Raw genomic sequence first — 21407 nt, forward strand, 5'->3', positions numbered from 1 at the left:
CCACCCTGATTGCTAATATCCCCAAACTTTAAAGAATAAAGTCTTGATCAGAAAATTTATTTAAAAAAAAGAAAAGGCAAAGCAAAAAATAATAGGTACTTGTTCACATAGTTCTTTATTCTGCTTTATCTGGCCTCTGGTTACCCTTAAAAAAAAATTAACTCCTTCTATCCCAGCAGGGATTGACACATTAATTGAATTATGTCCTTCCCTCTGGGAAGGTATGCACCAGAGTTTAAAGAGAGATCAATTTTGTTCTAAACTGGGACCCTGCATCAGTCAGAAAATTCTTGCCATGGCACTAAGAGAACGAATTAGATAGCGGGTAGAAGACTCGTATTTAAACCAACTTTTAGTATCTTATAAATCAAATATTCACACTGTCATTGTCATTAGAGTATTTTAAATGTGTCATTTTGAAAAAGACAGTACCATTTCCCCACTGAAACAGAATCAGAAATATTAGGTACAAAGCTAGCTCCACAACATGGAATTCATTTCAGCTGACTCAGCTTATTCTCCCCTTTGGATCTTGACCCATTACCATAACCAGTGATTATATTCATCTTACTGCTCCTCCCAAGTTTCAGCTATATTATCAAAAAGGCATTTATACACTAACTGGAACCCTTAGGGCCTTGTGCGCCCAGCCTCCCTCACCTAATACAATGCCGTCTAGGTCCATCCGTGCTGCAGCATGCATCAGTACTTTATGCGTTTATATGGCTGAGTAATATTCCAACGCGTGGATATAACTTATTTAATTTCTCCATTAATGAACTGATGGGCAATTGGGCTGTTTCCACTTTCGGACCCCTATGAATAATGCTTACATGAATATTTGTGTACAAGTTTAGTGTGGACATCCTGTCAATTTTCTTGGGTATATACCTAGAAGTGATATTGCTGGGTCATATTGTTGTTCTATATTTAACTGTGAGGAATAGCAAAATTTTCCAAGGCAACTGAACCATTTTACATTCTACTAGCAATATATAAAGATTCCAGCTTCTCCTAATCCTCATCAACAGTAGTTATTGTCCTTTTTTGATTACAGCCGTTCTAGAGGGTATGAAGTGGTATGTCATTATGGGTTTGATCTGCATTTCTCTGATGACTAATAATGTCATCAGGGCATACTTTCATGACATTCACTTTGAAGTGTCACAGTAGCAACTGTCCATCACGGGTCAAAAAGGAACATGGGTTGATTCAGGAATACAGTTCTTGACATATAGGCATGTTAGGAAGATCTATTTGGAAAGCCAAGTATCATTTGCAGTAAGACATCTGCATTAAGATGTGCATGTTATTTGCAATGATCATTATCTACTTTTCTTGGTTATCTACTATTCTGAGAAACTGTAAGTATAATTAGCTATAGCAGAAGCTTCTTTACCTGGAGTCTAAACAATGAAAGAATTCAAACAGCAGAATTATTGTAAAGGCAACCACCACCCCAGCATTTGAAAAATAACTTAGATTATCATAACTATACGATGCTTTAGTATAAACTGTTTAGAAAAGTGGATGCTCTAACTTGTCAGATTGTGATGTTAAGGTGTCCAATCCCTAAGATACAACCAGGGTGAAACAGATCAAACAGATAACTACGATGACATCACAGCTATTTCACTGGAACCTACCAGTTCCTATGAATTATGTACATTTGATTACATAACAACTGTTTTAAAGCTTTGATGCGTGTAATATTTATTACATGTTAAAATTTTTCTTCATTGTGTTTGAACTTGACAGCTAAATATTAGAAATTAATTGTATTAGGTCAGGTACAATATACAAGGTATTCCCTGTAAACAATCTACCATAGTTCACAACTCACTACTGAGTTAAAGGAGCACGAAAAAGTTGATCCCCATCTCTTATCTCCAAACTCCTCTGAAAATGTTACTGGGCTAATTAGCTTTATCACAAAGACACTTATTCACAGACATGTATTCATAAAACTTTAAACAGAAGCAAAGAATACTTAAAAAGTACTGAGTGTTCTCTAATTTTTATTTACTTTAATAAGAGAAAACTTAATTATTCTGCAAAGTAGCATGTTAATCTTTCACTGACAACAGGGTCCTCCCTTTGATGGTTCAAATATGACTAAATCAAGATAAAAGATTCTTTTTTTTGATATGTGTCCCAACTTCTCTAAATGTAAGGGTTATAAATCTTACAAACAAGGCAAAAATGTGTATCTAATTACTGAGAAATTTTGAGTTTTTTTTACCTGTATCCATACTTTGGTTCAACTGTTGATCGCTTGTTTCTCCATCTTCACTGATATACCCGGGAGGTGGCGTTTCTAGAGAAGTTAAGAGCAAATCAAGCACAGCTTCAGTTTAATCTCATTGCCTGTTCTCCCAGGTGCCAAAGATAACCAACAAACCATCCCAAGTAACACATATAAACGTTATATAACATTATTATAAAACACAGTATTGGACACTGAGGGTTTATGATTCAGGTTCTGATCCAAAACTTACAGGTGAATCCTTAAAACCTACTTGTAACGCAACTGAGCTCTCTGGGCATATCTTCATAGCTATTATTTACATATCTGGCTCATTCTATTATGTATATTACCTGGGGCAAGAGCCAAGAATGTAAGTTCAAAGATGCCTCAGTTCTCAATCAGTATGCTTCAAAGAAATTAATATCGACAATAATTTTTTAAACTAATGGCCATCATGGATGGGTACTTAGAGATAATTAAAGGACACACACCACACACACACAAGATTTCAGATAACGAAGTAATACAGCATTACATCTTATACGGGGTTCAACAGGGCAAAATATGGTAATGTAATTCAGGACTGTTTGAATTTTACCTTAAAAAGTGTGTTGCTCCAGGGATTTCTAACCAGTAAATCCTGAGTGCTTGAGGCAGAAAATTAAATTCACTGACAACTACACAAAACTGAGGCAAACTACTTCCTGAAAAGATCTAAGATTCTAACGTATCATTTCCAATATGGTTTGTGAACAAAATGTTTATATTCAGGAGGGATCTGAATATCTGAATAAGATTTATGCAAAATAAAAACATTTATACAATTCTACCAATTATAATTTCAAGGAGAAAAAATAAGTTTAAATGATTATCAATAGTCTTAACATTTTATATTGCTGTACAGTTGTAAGCAATGTGGATATATGTATCTAAAAGAATTTTATAATTATCAGGAGAGGAGAGAGAAGATGTGGGTTGAAGGTCTCCTTCATTAACTCTTCACAACCTCTCTTCAATAAGCTAACTATAAATTTTAACTTAAGTATAAAGCTTTTCATTTAAGTGTCAGTACCCCCAAATTTTTAATAATGAAGTTCTAATTTAAAAAACCCTTCAGATACTCAAACAACAAAGAATATAAAAATAAGGATAAAACATGCCATTATATGCTATTTTAAAGGTTACAGTAAATAAAATTAAAAAGAGCTACTAAGCTTTGCCAGTTTAACCACCCATATCTCAAAGGTCTAAATAGGAAGAAAACACAGAACTTCTAAATACTTTATCCTTTTCCACTTTTCTCCATTATTATTTATCTATAAAATAATAAATAAGCTATTAGCATTTTGGAGGAAATGTTAAAATTTCTTTTGCAGTGGAATAAAAAGTGAACCCGAAGGTTTTGCTGTCATTTGGAGCTGGGTTGAAGCCCCACTGTTCAGATAAGCAGAGAGGTGTAATAATCCACGTGTGATTTTCTGCTATGTAAAATAACCAAATCCAAACAAATAAAGATGAGAGGGAAAAGAAGCCCAAACATCTCCACAAGTGAAAGCCACTGAACACTTTGACTAACAGCCTTCCAAGGAATTTTTGGGTAGGCTGTCTTACAAGAGCATATGCTTACACTTCAGTTTCCTCAGAATTGTTGAATAATACTAATTTCCACATCGCACACTTAAATATGCCCCCACCCCAACTCACAGATTTAAATCTGCTTTTTGGAATAAAATAGTAATAAAAGAAAAAAAATTAAAATAATTAGAAACACTTTCAAACTTTAAAGTTAGCTATTTTAAAAAAAATCCTCTCTTTTCCTTATCTTTTCAAAATTATCTCCAACAAACAAGCATTATGTCCATGATAAGACACATTAAATGTTTTCAATATCCTAGAAACTGAGTTATTTACCTATTTTCAGTTGTATAAAATAAACATGAGTGGAACAGAGAAGTACTACACAAGGAGAAAAAAAGAAAAGACACAAAAATCCAATGTGTAGCTAAATGCTCATCTTAATATTATACCTTTAGTTTGTGCTTCGAAAGAAACCAAAAATCAAAAAAGGGAAACAGACAAAAAAGTAAGAAATTATTAGTTGCTCTCCTAACAAATAGTGAAAACTAAGAGTAGCTCCCATATCATGGAATAGCACTGGACACATAATAAAACAGCAGAATTTGAGAACAATGTAGTTGAGTGCATTTATTTTTCAGCATTACTGAGGCTCAGATGAAAAAGAACTAAAATAGAGGCTTTCTGATTTTTCAGTACAACATACGTACTGCTGTATTTGCAGAACTAAAATTTTGTATCTTCTACAGAAACGTTACATTTCTCTTAAACATTATCAAACGAGGTACAGAAGTGATTATTTGGTCGATTTTTAGTTACGCCTGTTTCAGAAATATTTTGTTCTTGTACCACTTATTTTGCTTACATTCTGCATCTCAGCTTTAACAACTTAAGACAAACTTACTAGATCTCTTCTGCTGCTCATGGTGCTTTAACTAAAGCTAACACAAAAGAAAATGAAATACAAAGGAAAACATTCCTCCTCCAGACAAAAACGTTTAAAGTGGTAGGCTAATACATTTCACAAAATAATCACACAATAAATCAGATTTTTGTATTCAAAATCCAGAAGCTTTTTTTTTTTTTTTTAAGTCAAACCATACTTGAATGTTTATGAACAAAATTTGTATCTATCTCAAGTTTTAGGAGATTCAGAAGACAAAAATACCTGGGATATAATTACTCTGTGGCTCAATTCCCGCTGGGAAGTTAGTGTTTTCTGGAATGGAGTGGGTATAATCATCCAGGGGTGGCAGTTCTGTTAAGATCTCAGTGTGCCGGGGCACTAAGACTGGAGGCAAAACTAAAAGAGCAAGAGAAATCCAAGTTAATGGCAGAGCAAAACAGGGAGGGGTACGCCTTTATTAAAAGCTTTCACAAAGAATGAAGAAAGCCTGGTTAATTTTTAAAGTTTAAGGTCTGCCTATTTACTATTATTTGGTTACTGAGAAATTGACAAACCTCATTATGATTTTAACACACCATAAAGTCCAGGATCTAAATTTCCAAGTCCCAATTTATCTTGTACTTTTGAGGACAAAGTGATCCTGGTAATATCATATTACCATAGAGGTTCATAAATTCCCATTGGAAAGGTTGCAGAAACATTTGTAAAATCAGATTTAAGGTTATTTTTTGAAAATACAGCTGTCGTATTTTAGAAAACTCCAAGTATAAAGCTAAGTAAACTTGAAGTCTTGCTATGAGTTTTACCAAACTGCTTAGATCCAAATGATGTCATAAAAGTACATCAAAACAAAAAACAAAGAGCAAAATGACTGAAAACAGTTAATGCAGCAGAAAGGTAATGAGCAGTTATCATTCAGTTCTAAGCAGACTGTGAATGTGTGAGATCAGAATTTCCTAGTATGTACTTTGATGTGAAATAGTACGCTATCCCAAAAAGCTAACATATCTTTTCCTCTAAGATATTTTTTCATAATATATGTAAAAACTTTTAAAGTACTTTTAATTACCACCAAAAAAAACCCCCAAAAAACTGAATTTAAGGTAATTTATTAGAGTTTTACATAAAAACTTCCCTAGGTCAATTAGGTATAGGAGTACCTAACATACTTAAGTTCAAGCATTTAATTTAAAACAAGAGGGAAAAAAAAATCTAATATTCCTACCTGGTGTCTCAACCCTCTGGTAGTGGTAAGGGTTTACACATACTTCATCCTTTTTAAGATTAAAAGCATATTCACAATTTTCAATTGCCTTGAGTTCATGATGACTGTGAAGATCAGGCCAGCGCCACAATCGGCAATATATAACATGCGGCAGTCCTTTCCGATGGGACACCTGAAGACGACCATCAAGAGACCTATTGGGAAGCAAGGGGAAAAGAAAGGTGAGCACTTAAAAAAAAAAAAAAATACACTCAGTTGGGCTAAATTAGTACAATACGAGCATAAAGAAAGGAATGACGGACACTTAGTTAGTTTCAGTGAGGACAAGGAAGAAAAACGTACTATCTAATGGATCTGATAAAACAGGAAGCAGCAGCACAGCATGTCTCTTACAAACATGCTACATAACAACCCAAGTGTCAATGGACGGGTAACCATTTGGGGAAAATGATTTTTTAAAGAGTATCATATAGTTATAGTAAAAAAACTCAACTTCTATCTTTAGTGAATCAAACTCTTTTTCAGGGAGGCTTGAAAGGGCATTAATTCTGCAGGTGACTGAATTATCAAAAAAGGAACTAGTGTGAAGAATGATAAATCCAACAATGATGTAAAAGTAACTTACTAAACTAATGTAACATATTACCCAGTTGTGATTGTTTTGAGTACTGAGGTATATTTCTGTAGCTCACACATAAATACAGATGGTGATGAGTATGATGAGATGAAATGGACAAATACCAATATGCTCAAAAAAGAGAATAAGGTGGTTTAAAAAAAAAGATTAACATAAAACAGAGTTAGCCTAGCATTAACTGTGATAAGGGGTTCAGTAAATAACTATGTAATTATTAGTATAAAGATGAGATTTAGATGATAGCAAGAAATTTAGCAAAAACTGGTTATGTAGCTACTTAAAAATTAGGCCAACAACAGATTATAATCTAACCTCAAACTAAAATGAGAATATAGTCATCAAAGCTCCTATTCTTTAGGGGGTGCAATAATTTAAAGAAGATTCAAAACTAGAATTTCATCGATCAAAACATCAGCTGAAACATTTAATATATTTTTAATACTGGCAAGCAGTTACTTTAAATGCCATGCCTTATTTTACATTAAGGAAACATCCTAGGCAAAATATACTAAGCAACCCACTATAGGTCTTCCAAAACACCCTCCCTCCCACAAGATCTCTAGGATTCGACAGAGGGCAGAATATTCACCTGGTTTGTTCAGAGAAGCTGTAAAGGCCTGTTGTATCCCACTGATCTATCGTATTTGGTGTACTCAGTCCCCAAATTTCAGAGCAAGTGCTGTGCATAAATTGAAAAACAAAAAATTGATGTGAACATGGAAGCATGGTTATTCAAATTACCATGATGTAAAACATGGAAAATGTACAGAATACTTCCTTCACCCAGAAAATATACACTGCTTCACTTTTTCACAGGCATTTAGTACTGGTTTCTATATTTTCTATATGAAGGAAGCCAATAAAATGGAACATGTGACTCCAGATAAGTTATGATTATGTTTTTAAAATGTGAACACCAACGCTCTCTAGCTTAATGAAATCATACCTATGACTTTTCCAATTTCCTCTACTCACAACAAAAGATCTAATACTTACACCATTAGCCTTACTAACAGTGCTTCATTTTATAATTCAGTTTTTTAAACAGCTTATCTAAAAACGGATGTCAACTGGTATTTTTAAAATAGGAAAAATTCCAATTAAAATAGACATACAACCACAGTTAAGATTTTCAGAATATTTGTTTGAGATACTTGAATATTCAGTTTTACTGAAAATTATTATTGCTCTCCTTACTTCTAAGGACACGAGAATGGATTATGAAGTCATTCCAACATAGCACACTACCTTAAAAGTTTTAAGAAATTGCTGTGAGGACTAAAGACCTGTGAAAGCACTAAATCCTTAAGATACAGTATGAATACGACAAAGCTGCTACATCTAGTTTTCCTCATCAATACACTGGAAGATACAGACCAGAAAGACCTCAAAATTTCCCTTCCACATTTCTTTCCAGGACATGGGCAGCCCAGATATAAGTCGGCCTATTTTCCCTGCCATCATTTCATTCCAAAGTTAAGTTCTCATCCATGTGAGAAGGGAAGAAAACAGTCTGGAATGGAACTTCTGACTGCCAGAGGTGTCTCAGGTCACAAAAGTTGTACTTATAAACTTAGAGGCAAAAGATAATTTCTGAAACTCAACTCCATTTCTTACATACTACAAAAGCATCACTTCAAAACAACTTCTGAAAACAAAATTAAACAACTGATTAAATTCCAGATGTATACTTTGCTAATGAGCTAACTCAATCAGCAGTTCAAAGGGCCGTGGTGAGAAGTGCGGTCTTCCTGGCGGGCGACACACTTCACGTGGGCGGCTGGGATTCAGCGCTCCAGGGCCTCCTGCACAGCCACTGGGCTCCAGCAACATTTCACACCACGCTTTGGGGGCTACAGTAAGTACAATACTGGATGGCTTTTTAAAATTTCATTTTCAGACATTTTCCAACAGCTTTTTGTGATATTTTACAGATTCTCTTAATTTTTAGGTGTCAGAAAACTAACCTCCTTTTCTCAGACTATAAAAATAAGTCAGAAAAAGTCAAGAAATTGGAAGATAATTCACACCTTTTCTATTTTCCCTGAAGGTGTACTAAAACACCATGCCATAAATGGTTCTTGTATTTAAGATATTTATCAAATATCTACTGGAAACATATAGCACCATGTAGTTTAAAATACAATAAAATCAACTAAATTCCGGCATCTCATAAATCTGAATTTAAACCTCAGAAGGAACAGTACAGGTCTTACTTTTCTCTCCTTAAAAATGATTTGAGGAAAATGACTGACAAGACTAGATAAAGAGGCTATTCGGCTCTTATGAGATTAAAGTGAACATTTCACTCAAGTAAATCTGGAGCTGTCACGAGAACCATAATGTAAGAGGGCACAAAGATTTTAAGCTGTGCTTTATTCAAGCCTTGAGATTAATCAGAGAACAATAAATAGTAATCAGTTGTTAAAAACAGGCACTCTAGAGGCAGAAAGATCTAGATCCCAACTCTAACCCAGCTACTTTCCAACTGCCATCGTAGGGTATATTTAAGCCTCAGTTCTATTGATTATTTTCTCTCTCACAAACTGGAAGTTTTATTTTAAAGTGTTAAATTTGCTCTAGCTAGTAAAATTTTTCCTTGTTTATATTAGAATTTTTTTAAAGAATCAATTTACCACAAAATATACAAAGCATCTAGAATAAATGTAATTATAAATGCGTCAAAACTACACAAAGAAACATTTTAATTATTACTAAAGAACACAAAGTAAACTGAGTAGAGAAAACACATCTTCCTAGAGAGGAACACAACATCAGAGCAGTATCAGTTGGGCCAAATTTATGTATTTGATGTGCTCTCAATAAAAAATTAAAAAAATTTTAAGACCCAGACAAAATTATCCAAAATATAACCAACCAACCAGGAAAATTCTGACAAAGAGACTGGCCCTATCAGATCCTGAAACACATTATGAATCCTCAATAACGCAAGTAGCATGCAATTAACAAAAGAATACACAAACAAAACAGAAGAGAGGTTCGGCCTGCAGAGCAGCCTCAATTAGGTAAAACCTCCTCTGGATAAAAATGATACCCTCTGAACAAAATATAATAAAATGAACTATTTGATAACAAAGGAGGAGACCAAAAACAGATACAAATTGAAGGCAAGTAAACCTTTGTAAGGGGGGAACTGCACTGGATGAGAGCTGCATTTACGTGGCTCTGCATCCAAAGGCACCCCACAATGTAAGCTACCCAGGGCAACGAGACCTTAAGCAGAAAATAGTGGTTTTAATGACCTGCAGAATTAGAGAGTGGTTTGGGGGCTGCCGGAAAGGCTGGAAAAAAGAAGCGGGAAATCCCATAATGAAGGAAGCCACAAAGGGAAAAAAAAACCATCTAAATAGGGGTATGAACTCTGTCCAGACCCCTAAACTATACATGTGGGAGACTGGAGGACTGCTGAAAACCAGCACTTCAAAATCTGAAAGAACAAGCTGAGATTTCAGCTGTGGCTTTCTGCAGAGGCAGTTTGGCCTTAGAGGTCAGCCAAAACTATCTGTTAGAATAAAAATCAACACCCTTCAGAGGAAGATAACAGAATTTAGTCTCTACAATGTTTGGTCCCAAATCAAATATCCAGTATTGAAAAAAAAAATCACAAAAAACTAAACATAAAGCAATAGGAGAGTGTTACCCCGAGTCAAAAGAAAACACAGTCAGCAGAAACAGACCCCCAGGGAGCACTGACAGGCAAGAATTTTAAAGTAACTATTATAAATATGCTCATGGACTTAATGAACAGATGGGAATCTCAGCTGAGTAATGGAAACTATAAAAACGAATGAAATGAAAACTCTAGAACTGAAAATTACAAAATCAGACATTAAAAATTAACCCAATGGTTGGAGAAGACAGAAGAGTAAGTGAATCTGCAGATGGATCAACAGAAAGTATCCAATCAGAAGAACTGAAATAAAAGATTGAATAACAAAATGAACAGTCTCAGTAACATGTGCAAATCCAGAAAGATGGAAAGACAAGAAAATATCTGAAATAATAATGGCTGAAACATTTTCAACTTCAGTGACAAACTGAACTTATACTTTCAAGAAACTCAGTGAATACCAAGCAGTTTCAACACCCAAAAAAGGGCACATATATATATATATATAATACACACACACACACACACTCCAAAAACACACTTGGGCATATCGCATATCACTCTCAAACTGCTAAAAACAAAAGATGAAAAGAAAATCTTTAAACTGGTAGAACTACAAAAATTCTTGGCACAAAGAACTCCATCCAAACCCCTGCAGTAAGAGATGTGACCAGACTCTAGCATGGCTACTAGCAATGATATGGCCTAGATCCATTTGAGTTCCTGTCTGGAAAAGCTCAAGACTGCCAAAAGAATTTACCATTTGCTCCAGCTAACACTCGTCCATAGGCCTTGACCTCCTTTTCTTAGAGCATCCATTTAAAATGTTTAAAATTGCAAATCCTTCCTGTCTCTTTGAGATGTATATGTGACTTCTACAAGGTCTTTCTCAAGGACCTGAAAACTATTCCTTTGAAATGTAACCGATCATTAGGAAACACAGGGTCTCCATCTATCCTCTGAGGGAGGGTATAAGTCTAACTGTGGATAGATAAATGCCAGTTAGCAGACACAGATGGCCTAATCACACTGACACTGACCAAGCCTCTTACCTACTTTTTGGGTAGTTTTTCACTTCCCTGACTCTGTTCGAGACCCCACTCATTACCCTCTTGCTACTCCCCTCATTCTGCCAGTTACCTCTGTGCAAGTTGGAACTGAGCTCAGATCTCCTTCCTACTACAATGCTTACTGAATAAAATCTGTTTTTACCACCTTTACCCAAAGTCCAGCTTTGTTTAACTTTGACAGCAGCCAAACCAGAAAAATTCATCCATGCAGAGGCATAAAGATGTGAATGACAATTTCTCATCAGAGATTTCCAGCAGACTTTGCACAAAGAAATGCTAAAGAAAAGTTCTTCGGGATAAAGGGAAATGTCAACAGATGGAAACTCTAAATCATGGGGGAAAATTAAGAAAACTAGGAAGTATAGGTATGTAAATAAACAAAAGACAACATTCTTTTCTTCTCTTAATTTCTACAAAAAGGGGATGATCAACTACAGAAAAAAATTGTAACTTTAAAAGTATAGAGATGTCATTTATATGACAGCAGCAGCCGAAGCAACAGGATGCATTAAAAACCACTACATTATTGCAAAACCAAAGATGCACACTGTCCGCGGGGAAAGCAAATCCCCTCCCCCAAGGGCAAAGAGATATAACTAAAAATATAACTAAAAACGAAAATTAAAAACTAAAAAATAATCCCAAAGGAAAGAAAGGAGAAAAGAACAAAAAACAGATAACTGAAAAGAGTAAAATGTGAAGAAAAGACTAATTCCAAACCTATCAATGATAACATGTACATAAATACACCAGGTACTCCAACAAAAGGCAGACTTGTCAGAATGAATGCAAGATGCAAAATGTCTACAAAAACATGTACTTTGTACATAGTATATAGGTAAGCTGAAAATACAAGAATGGAAATACACAGTGCATACAAGCAGTAGGTTTAATAAAGCATAGTGCCAGAAATAATAAGACTGTAAGTCTAAGAATATTGCCAGAGATAAAAAGAGACGTTTCATTAAGAGGGTCAATTCATCAGAAGACATTAACAATCCTGTATGCATTTAACAATACAGTTTCAAAATACAAGATGTTAAAACTGACAGATCGAAAGGAAGAAATGAACAAATTAGCCATCAGAGTAATCTCAGTAACTCTCTGGACAGTTAGCCTACCAAAACAAACAAACAAAACCTGTATGTAATAGAAGACCTGCACAATACTATCAACCACATCAACTGACATTTATAGACTCCTCTTTGGGTATACATGGAATATTTTAAAAAGAAGTGAAAAAACAGTGCCTGACAATCAGCTGGTGGATAGGTACTTGGTTCTTTAGGAGAGGTTAGAAAATTGCCTAAATTTTTCTAGACATGCTAATTTCTTCCCATAAATGGCTTTCAAATTACATCACTCAAAAAACTAGACCAAACTCAGGACAATTTTCTCTTCCCTTCTATTCTGTGTGTAAAGGGCAAGGTGTGAAGCAGCAAGCGCTGAGGTAGAAGGGCCACCAAGCTACACAGAAGATGTAGCTAAGACAACTAATGAAGGTGGAACAACAGACTTTCAAGGTGGACGAAACAGCCTTGATCCTACCTAGGACTTTCATAGCCAGAGAAGAGAAGTTAATGCCTAGCTTCAAAGCTTTAAGAGACAGGCTGACTCTCTTGTTAAGGGCGAATGCAGCTGCTGACTTTAAGTTGAAGTCAATGCTCACTGACCATTTGGAAAAATCCTAGGATCCTTAAAAATTATGCTAAATCAACTCTGCCTATGCTCTATAAGTGTAATAACAAAGCCTGGATGACAGCACATCTGTTGACAACAAGGTTTACTGAATATTTTAAGCCCACTGTTGAGACCTACTGTTCAGATAAAAAGACTCCTTGCAAATTTTTACTGCTCAGTGACAATGCACCTGGTCACCCAAGAACAATGATGATGTGAAACGACATTAATGTTGTTTTCATGCCTGCTAACACAACATCCATTCTGCAGCCCACCGATCAAGGAGTAGTTTCGACTGTCAAGTCTTATTATTTAGGAAATACATTCTGTAAGGCTACAGCTGCCATGAATAGTGATTCCTCTGATGATCTGGGCAAAACAAATTGAAAACCTTCTGGAAAGGATTCATCATTCTAAATGCCATTAAGAACATTCGTGATCCACAAGAGGTCAGAATATCAACATTAACAGGAGCATGGAAGAAACTGATTCCAACCCTCAGGAATGACTCCAGGGGAGGCACCAACAGCCGACGTGGCAGAAACGGCAAGAGAACTAGACTCAGAAGTGGAGCCTGAAGATGTGACTGAACTGCTGCCTCGTCATGAGAAGACCTTCACGGATGAGGAGCTGCTTCTTATCGATGAGCAAAGAAAGTGGTTTCCCGAGATGGAATCTACTTAATCCCGGTGAAGATACTGTGAACATTGTTGAAATGACAACAAAGGATTTAAAATATTCCATAAACTGAGTTGATAAAGCAACAGCAGGGCTTGAGAGCACTCACTCCAATTTTGAAAGAAGTTCTACTGTGAGTATAATGCTATCAAACAGCACCGCACGCTACAGAGAAATAGTTGGTGAAAGGAAGAGTCAATCAAAGCAGCAAACTGCACTGCTGTCTCGTTTTAAGAAATTGCCACAGCCACCCCAACCTTCAGCAACCATCACTCTGATCAGGAAGAAGCCATCAATATCGGGGCAAGACCCTCCACCAGAGAAAAGATTACCACTCATTGAAGGCTCAGATGATGGCTAGCATTTTTTTTAGTAATAAAATGTATTTAAATTAAAGTATGCATGTTGTTTCTTTTTTTAAAGATATAATGCTACTGCACACTTAACAGACTACAGTGTAGCATAAATGTAACTTTTATATGGACTGGAAAACCAAAAAATTCAAGTGATTCGCTTTATTATGACATTTATTTTATTGTGAGGTCCAGAACAGAACCCACAGTATCTCCCAGGTTTGCCTGTACTCTATTATATATTTGAAAGCTGTCAAGAAAGCAGACCGTAAAACCTTGTCACCACACATGCAAAAAAGGTAATTATGTGAGGGGATGGAAGTGTTAACTAACTTTATTGTGGCAATCATTTTGCAATATATATCAAAATGTATCAAATCATCACATTGTACACCTTAAACTTACATTTGTTATATGTCAATAAGCTCAATAAAGCTGGAATAAAAACTCCGCTTTTCCTGAACAATGGCATCATTGTTTACACAGAAAATCTGAAGCAACTCTACAACTCATTAGTGAATTTAGCAATGTTGCAGGATTTAATGGGAGGTTATAAAAATCCATTATATTTCTATTATAGCAATAAACTATTTGAAAATTAAAAATTTAAATTCCATTTACAATAGTGTCAAAACGTAAAATACTTAGACAAAAGGTTTAATGCAAGATGTGTAAGACCCTTGTACTAACAACTAAAAATCTTGCTGAAAGATATTAAATAAATCTAAGTATGTACAGGAATACACTACATTCAAAGATTAAACAACTCAATACTAAGATGTCTAATTCCCTAATAATATTTGGTCTATTTTTTCAACTCCATTGCAAAAATGATTTCAGCAAGATATTTTCTAGCAACTGATAAGCTGATCTAATTATGTATATGGAGATGCAAAAGACCTTGAAAAGCAAAACAATCTGGAAAAAGGATTACTGACACACATGACATGGAAGAATCTCAGAAATACTCAGCCGAGAGAAGCAGAACATGAGAGATTCTATTTACATAAAGTTCTAGAAGGGGCAAACCGAGAGTGAAAAAAAAATTCAAACAGTGGTTGCCTTTAGATGGAAAGAGGATAAAATCAACTTCCTGGGAGACTGAAATGTTGAGTATCTTGATACACACTGTATATGCACTTGTTAAATCTAATCCTACTAAGCACTCACAATTTGTGTACTTTACCATTTGAAAATTTCACCTTAAAAAAACCAAAGGAAAAAAAAGGAACTTCAGATAATGAAACAATAATCAAAATGGACAATAGCAACAAAAAATACTCATATGGTAATTTAGTATATGATAAAACTCCCCATGAATCAATATGGAAAGGCCACTAAAATATAATAAAGTGAAAAAAGCATGCACAATATTAAAATAAAAATGCATGTACAGCTATTCTCTGTATAAAAAAGACAAGTGAAAATCTCTGTAAGTATTTGTGTTTATATGCGGGAAAGAGACACACGCACCATGAACAGTAGTTACTGGAGGTGGGGAAGGGAAGGGAAACTTTTCAACAGGTTTATTTACTATGTTGTTTTTATGTGTGCATGCATGTGTATGTGTACACATGAAATACAGATTTTTAAACCACATGAATGTATTGCCTTTTACCAAAATTAAACAAATCAAACAAAAGAAAATACTGCCACAGAATTAAATGTAAGTCAAGCTGTCTTGACATTTCCATTAAAAGATATGCTTCTAACCTTAGATAAGAATAAGAAGTACAGACTGTTATTTTCTATCCTGCGACGTCTCAGCTCCCTCTGGACAGCTCACTACAGGAGATGACGAAACGCCAGCCCAAGCCCTGTTCATGCTCTTCCAGCAGAATGTCCTCTCTATCTGACACGGGCCTTAGGAACCTGTTTTCTTCCACACACATCTATGTCAACAGCCCCTTCCTAGCCACCTTCTGACTTACCTACTAATTCCTTAGGTATGCTTAGCAAACCAGGCCAATTTTTAAGACCTAGGAGTTCAGGGGAATTAATCAGGCAGTTTTATTGTTCCCTCTTCCTTACAGATTGATTCTTTCTAACCACAGTTTTTATTTATGGGGAAAACAATTCCCTCTAACACCTTGGGCTCCCAAAGGTCTTTGTACACCTACACCTAGCAAACAAGGTACCTAGTAACTAAATTAGTATTTTTATAGCATAAAAACTGGATCACAATTTTCCTAGTCACACTAAATCATAATATTTTAAATAACAGTGGGGGAAAAAAAGTATCTCCCTGGTTTCCAGTTTGTTAACAAGGAGTGGAAAGTTATAATTTCAAGTTCCTAAAAGATATTAAAAGAAACGAATGCAGGAAAAAATGTTAGAAAGATAGAACTGCTTATGACAACTATTTTATAAAAGTCCTCTGCACATTCCCTATTTCAATAAATCTAAAATGCAAAAATTATCTTGCATTAAACTTAAAAAGAAAAACTTCAAATTTTATTTATATGATTCATCCCACAGTGAAAAAAGTACATTTTAGAACCAGTGAAATGAAATATGTAATAATAATTACCTTCATAAGGTGGCTGCTATATGTCAGGAACTATGTGAGATTTCAAATACATTATGGACCTCATAATCACCTGCAAGCTATGTATTATTACCGCATTTTAAATTTGAGGAAACTGAGCCTCAGAGGAACAGTAAAACAATCTCACCAAGGTCATACACTTCACAAGTGGCAGGGCCAGGATTCCAGCCCGCTCACGTCCAACAGCACTTTCCATTCTACCAGGGGCTTTCTGAGCTTTTACTTTCACAGCGTCTGTATCAGTATTTCTGTGGCTGAAATCTGGGGATCCCTGGGCACCTCAAATACAGTACTGTCAAGGGTCTGTCTGGTTCCTACAGTAATTTTTTAAGTTACATTTTTATTCTAAGTAAACAGTAACTTACATAATCTTCTAAACACATATCCTGGGTAACTCAGACAAGCACCAGCCTCGCTCTGCTTCATCACCTCTGTCTGGGTCTGGATCTGGGTCTGATAATCACCTCAGCACCAAAGGTAAGCAGGGAGACTGACCTACACGTAAATGATGGCATCACACTGAAAAGGCTAAGTGAGATCAGGCTGTGCTAAATAAACTACGTTTCATAGCGGTTTTAGAGAAAAGAGGTAGAGAATTTAGCAACACAGGACAACATGGTACTATACTGACCTAAAAAGAGCTTCAGTCATGGGTAGCACTCAGCACCACAATCACAATGGGAACAGAAAATCAGTAGTAACAAAAACGGCCTCATTCATTAACTTAATGTTAGAATTTTCTTGGTTACAGAACTCAGTATAAATTAGCCTTTTCATAAGCATTAAGTTTACAATAAAATATGTTTCTATACATTTAAGCAATATTAAGGGAGGTCCACAAGAAACGTCTGTACATTACTAGAAGATGAAAAGCCTCAACCTGCACAATATTCAGCTGCTGACAAGAGTAAGGAGGAGAAGGATGGGTCTGAAAATGGTAAACCAATAAAAGTACTTGCTAGGTGAAATCTATATATCCTGAAGAAAGTATTATATTACATTATCAACTATAAAATTAACCATAGTGATATCACCATCCCACATACAACAGCTCGACATTTAGTGAATTTATCTGACTGCCTGACTTCAGGACAGTCTAAAAACTCTTCTAAGTATTAAAAAAAAAAAAAAGCATTTGTTATGTACCTGGTACTATTCAAAGTGCCTCAGATGTATTATCTCATTTATACTCTTATCAGCCCCATAAGTGAATTAACTGGACCATTATTTTCAAATAAAGAAATAAATGTGAGCAGTTAAATAAGTCAAAAGGCCACAAAGCTATTGAGACACTAGCCAGGATTTATATCCACTTCTGGCTGGCTTAAGAGCCTAAATTTTCCAAGGTACACTTTTGAAGAATGAAGGCTGAAAATCCATAGTTTCATACTTTATTGAAATATGTATTAACTATCTTTTCCTATTTCCTCTATCCTTGATACTCAGGCATTTGGGGCTTTGACCCTGGAGAAACTGCCCCTCCCAGGTCTAGAGACAGCAAGAGACTCCATCGAGAGCTCACTTTGAAACACAATCAACCAGTCCAGAGCTCACAACCCTAGCTACTTAGTCAAACTCCCACACCAAGTCTGTGTGCTTCCGGCCCTACCTCGCCCTAGGGCTAGGTACTAGGCAAGCAGGAGCCACCCTACAGCCCAGAGACTGGCCGAAATCCCTCGCACTCCCAGTCCGAAACTTACTCAGCAAATCTACCCAGCACTGCCATTATTTCCCTGGAAAACTCCAATAAAGGCCCTGACCTATGCTGTTCTCGCTTCTATTTATCAAAACATCTCATTTTTTGATACATTAAAAATTAAGTTGCAAATACTTCAAACTTAGACACTTAATCATGTGTCTATTGTTATCTAGAGTTCGTCGTTCACTTTTTGAGGTAAAATTTACAGTGTAAAACAAATCTTAATTATACTATTTTGTGAGTTTTATCAAATGCATAAATTGGGAACCCTGAACCCTGCCAGGAAGCCCTTCCTATCCTTTTTCAGTCAATCTCTGTCATCCCCTCCCCTCCCCTCAAAGGCAATCACTGATCTGGCTTTTTTCAGGGTAGGCCATTAGCGTGGTTGTGCAATGGTATTTCATTGCGGTTTCACAATTAGCGTTTTCCTGATGCCTAGCAATACTGCACACTTTCCGGCTGCTCAGTGGCCCTTTGTTTATCGTCTCTTGTGATGCATCCAAATCTTCTGCCCATTTTTAAAATCAGGCTATTCTCCTTTTCACTACTGAGTTATAGCAATTCTTTATAAAGTGTGGGTACAATCCTCTTGTCAGAAATTGGTGTGCAAATATTTTCTTCCACTCTATTCATTTCTTAATGTTTTTTGATGAAATGCTTTTTAAACACTGATGATGCCTAAAACTTAGTAACTTCCTCTTATTGCTCTCCATATCCTTTAAGAAAAAAGCCCTTTGCCTACTTCCTAGTCACAAGTATATTCTCCTACAAAAAGCTTTATAGTTTTAGCTTTTAGATGAGAATTATGATCCATCCGGAATTAATTTTTTTTTGAATGGTGCAGGGTGGGGCCAGTGTTTACTATTCCATGTGGATATCCAGTTCTTCCAGTATTATTTGCTGAAAAGACTTTCCTGTCCCTACTGGATTGCTATGGCATCTCTGTCAAAAATCAAGTAACTACCTAAGTATAAGTATCTATTCTGGGGTTCTCTATTTTATCTCATTTATGTTTGTTTTTATATCAGAATCACAATGTATGATTACTGTGGCTTCAATGGAAAGTCTTGAAGTCAGATAATTTAAGTCTTCTAATTTTGCTGATCTTTTTTCAAGATTGCTTTGGGTACTCTAGGTCCTATATATTACCACGTAAATTTTAGGGTCAGTCTGTATAGTCTATGAAAAATAAATTTACATTTTTTAGGGCTTCATGGGAAATAGATTTGATTTTGATAAACTGGGAGAGAACTAACAATACTATTGAGTGTTTCAATTCATAAATATGATATTTCTGTTAATTTATTACATGGTAGTTCCAACTTGAAGGTTATCTCAGGGTTGGTCTCCACTGGTCTCCTCCTGAGAGGGCTACATGTTCTTTGTTCTTCTTATGTTTATTAATTTATGACTGTATGCTAGACACTGTGAACATTACATGGTGGAAGTACCAGATTCCATTATATTCTTCCGGTAAGTGTTAATTGCCTCTGTTTTGGCATGCAATTAACTTGTTTGCACTCAAACTGTAAATTCTGTCTTTGAATAATTCAAATCAGTTTTTTACCTTCAGTGAGACTATACTAAGTCCACCCCACACACGTGTGGATTTAGGGGTCAGACTAGTGACTGGCCAAGTTTTTAAGCAGAATCTGGGGCTCCTCTTCTGTAGTTTTCTCCATGCCAGAATTCTCCCCTCACTCATCAGCAAGGTTTTGATTATGAATTCAATTTCTTTAATTGATATAGGGGTTTCCAAATATTCCACTTCCTCTTGCACTTGCTGGGGTAACATTTTTTAAATAAATCTGACTATTAATAAATTGGCATAAAGTTGTTTAAGTAATTTATGGTTATAGGCTCTCTCACTTTTTTATTCCTCCATCAATATTACAGGAATTTATCAATTTTATTGATCTTTCTAAAGAATCAATTTTTGACTGTCTCTGTTGTCCCTTTTCTAATCATCGATTTTCTGCTCTTATTTTTAATATTTCTTCTACTTCCTATGCTCTTTGACCTTTTTTCCTAGCTTTTTAGGTGAAGCCTTAGATAATTTTTCTTCTTTAGTATAATTTTTAAAGCTATAAATTTCCCCTTAAGCACTGTTTTAGCTGTATCTCACTTATTTGATACGTTGTTGTTTTATTATCAGTTAGTTTGAAAAACATTTTCCCTCATGGTTTTCTTCTAAATAACCCATGGGTCAAAGAATTGTGTTAATCCCCATTTTTTAATACATATCTTACTGGCACTGATTTCTAAGGTTGTTCAATTGCTGGCAGAGAACATACTTGCCTCCTACTCAATCTTTTAATATTTACTGAGACTTGTGCCCTGCAAACAGTCTTTGCTGGCGAGGTTACCACGAGCACTTGAAAGACTGTATTATCTTGATTTTAGATTTAGTATTCTACAAATATCAAATAAGTGTTCAATAGTATAATTTAGGTCTTCTATGTCTTTACTCATTTTTTTTGGTCTAACTGAATTCTCCAACTATAATTGCAAATTTGATCCATTAATTCCATGAAGTTTTATACCATGTATTTTGAAGCTTTCTTTTTTTTTTTTATTAAACAAATACACATTTATGGTTATGGCTTCTCAAAGACATCACTTTATAATCTTCTGGCCCCCTTGCTTCTGATGAAAGGTCACCTGTCCTCCCCATTCCCCAGTAGGTAACACTTTTCACTAGCTGCTTTCAAGATTTTCTCTTTTGTGGGTTTGACTATGATGCACCTAGCTGTGGTTTAATTTTCACTTATCCTGTTTAAGTTTAATGAGGAATGGGACTCCATTTCTGATACTGACTGTTGATAGTTTCAAGCCCCCTCCCTTGGGGCTAGCGGGAATTTTAAACCAGCCAAACTTGGGCACACACAAGAGGTAGGAACTGCTATCCTAGCCCCACGTCTATCACTGTTTTCTCAAGTAATTTTTGGACCAGTTAGGGAACCTGCCCTGCTTTCCCCAAGAAAACCTCATTTACATGAGCAGTAATCTTTTTCATGTCCTCTCAGTACATGTTTATAGCTTTATCAGTCTCACATCAAAATCAAATTTGGGAGGGATCCATCCCACATGTAGTTCATACTAACTAAGCACTTACTATGTATTAGGCATAGCCACTTAATGCTCCAACAACTCACA

At 35.6% G+C, this 21407-nt stretch overlaps 1 protein-coding gene across 5 annotated transcripts in view; it reads right to left on the minus strand.

Moving 5' to 3' along the window:
• Positions 1–21407, minus strand: part of SMAD2 (SMAD family member 2) — a 70454-nt gene that overhangs the window by 17952 nt on the left and 31095 nt on the right. For all 5 annotated transcript variants that reach the window (XM_031441962.2, XM_064480323.1, XM_031441960.2 and 2 more), the window contains 4 exons: positions 7182–7271; positions 5956–6149; positions 4992–5126; positions 2243–2317 (listed from right to left, as the gene is read on the minus strand). In XM_031441962.2, coding sequence (XP_031297822.1) covers positions 2243–2317; positions 4992–5126; positions 5956–6149; positions 7182–7271 — 494 coding nt within the window. The remainder of the gene's footprint in view (positions 1–2242; positions 2318–4991; positions 5127–5955; positions 6150–7181; positions 7272–21407) is intronic.

The sequence above is a fragment of the Camelus dromedarius genome, chromosome 28 (genome assembly GCF_036321535.1).
Source record: "Camelus dromedarius isolate mCamDro1 chromosome 28, mCamDro1.pat, whole genome shotgun sequence".
Lineage (NCBI taxonomy): Eukaryota > Metazoa > Chordata > Mammalia > Artiodactyla > Camelidae > Camelus > Camelus dromedarius.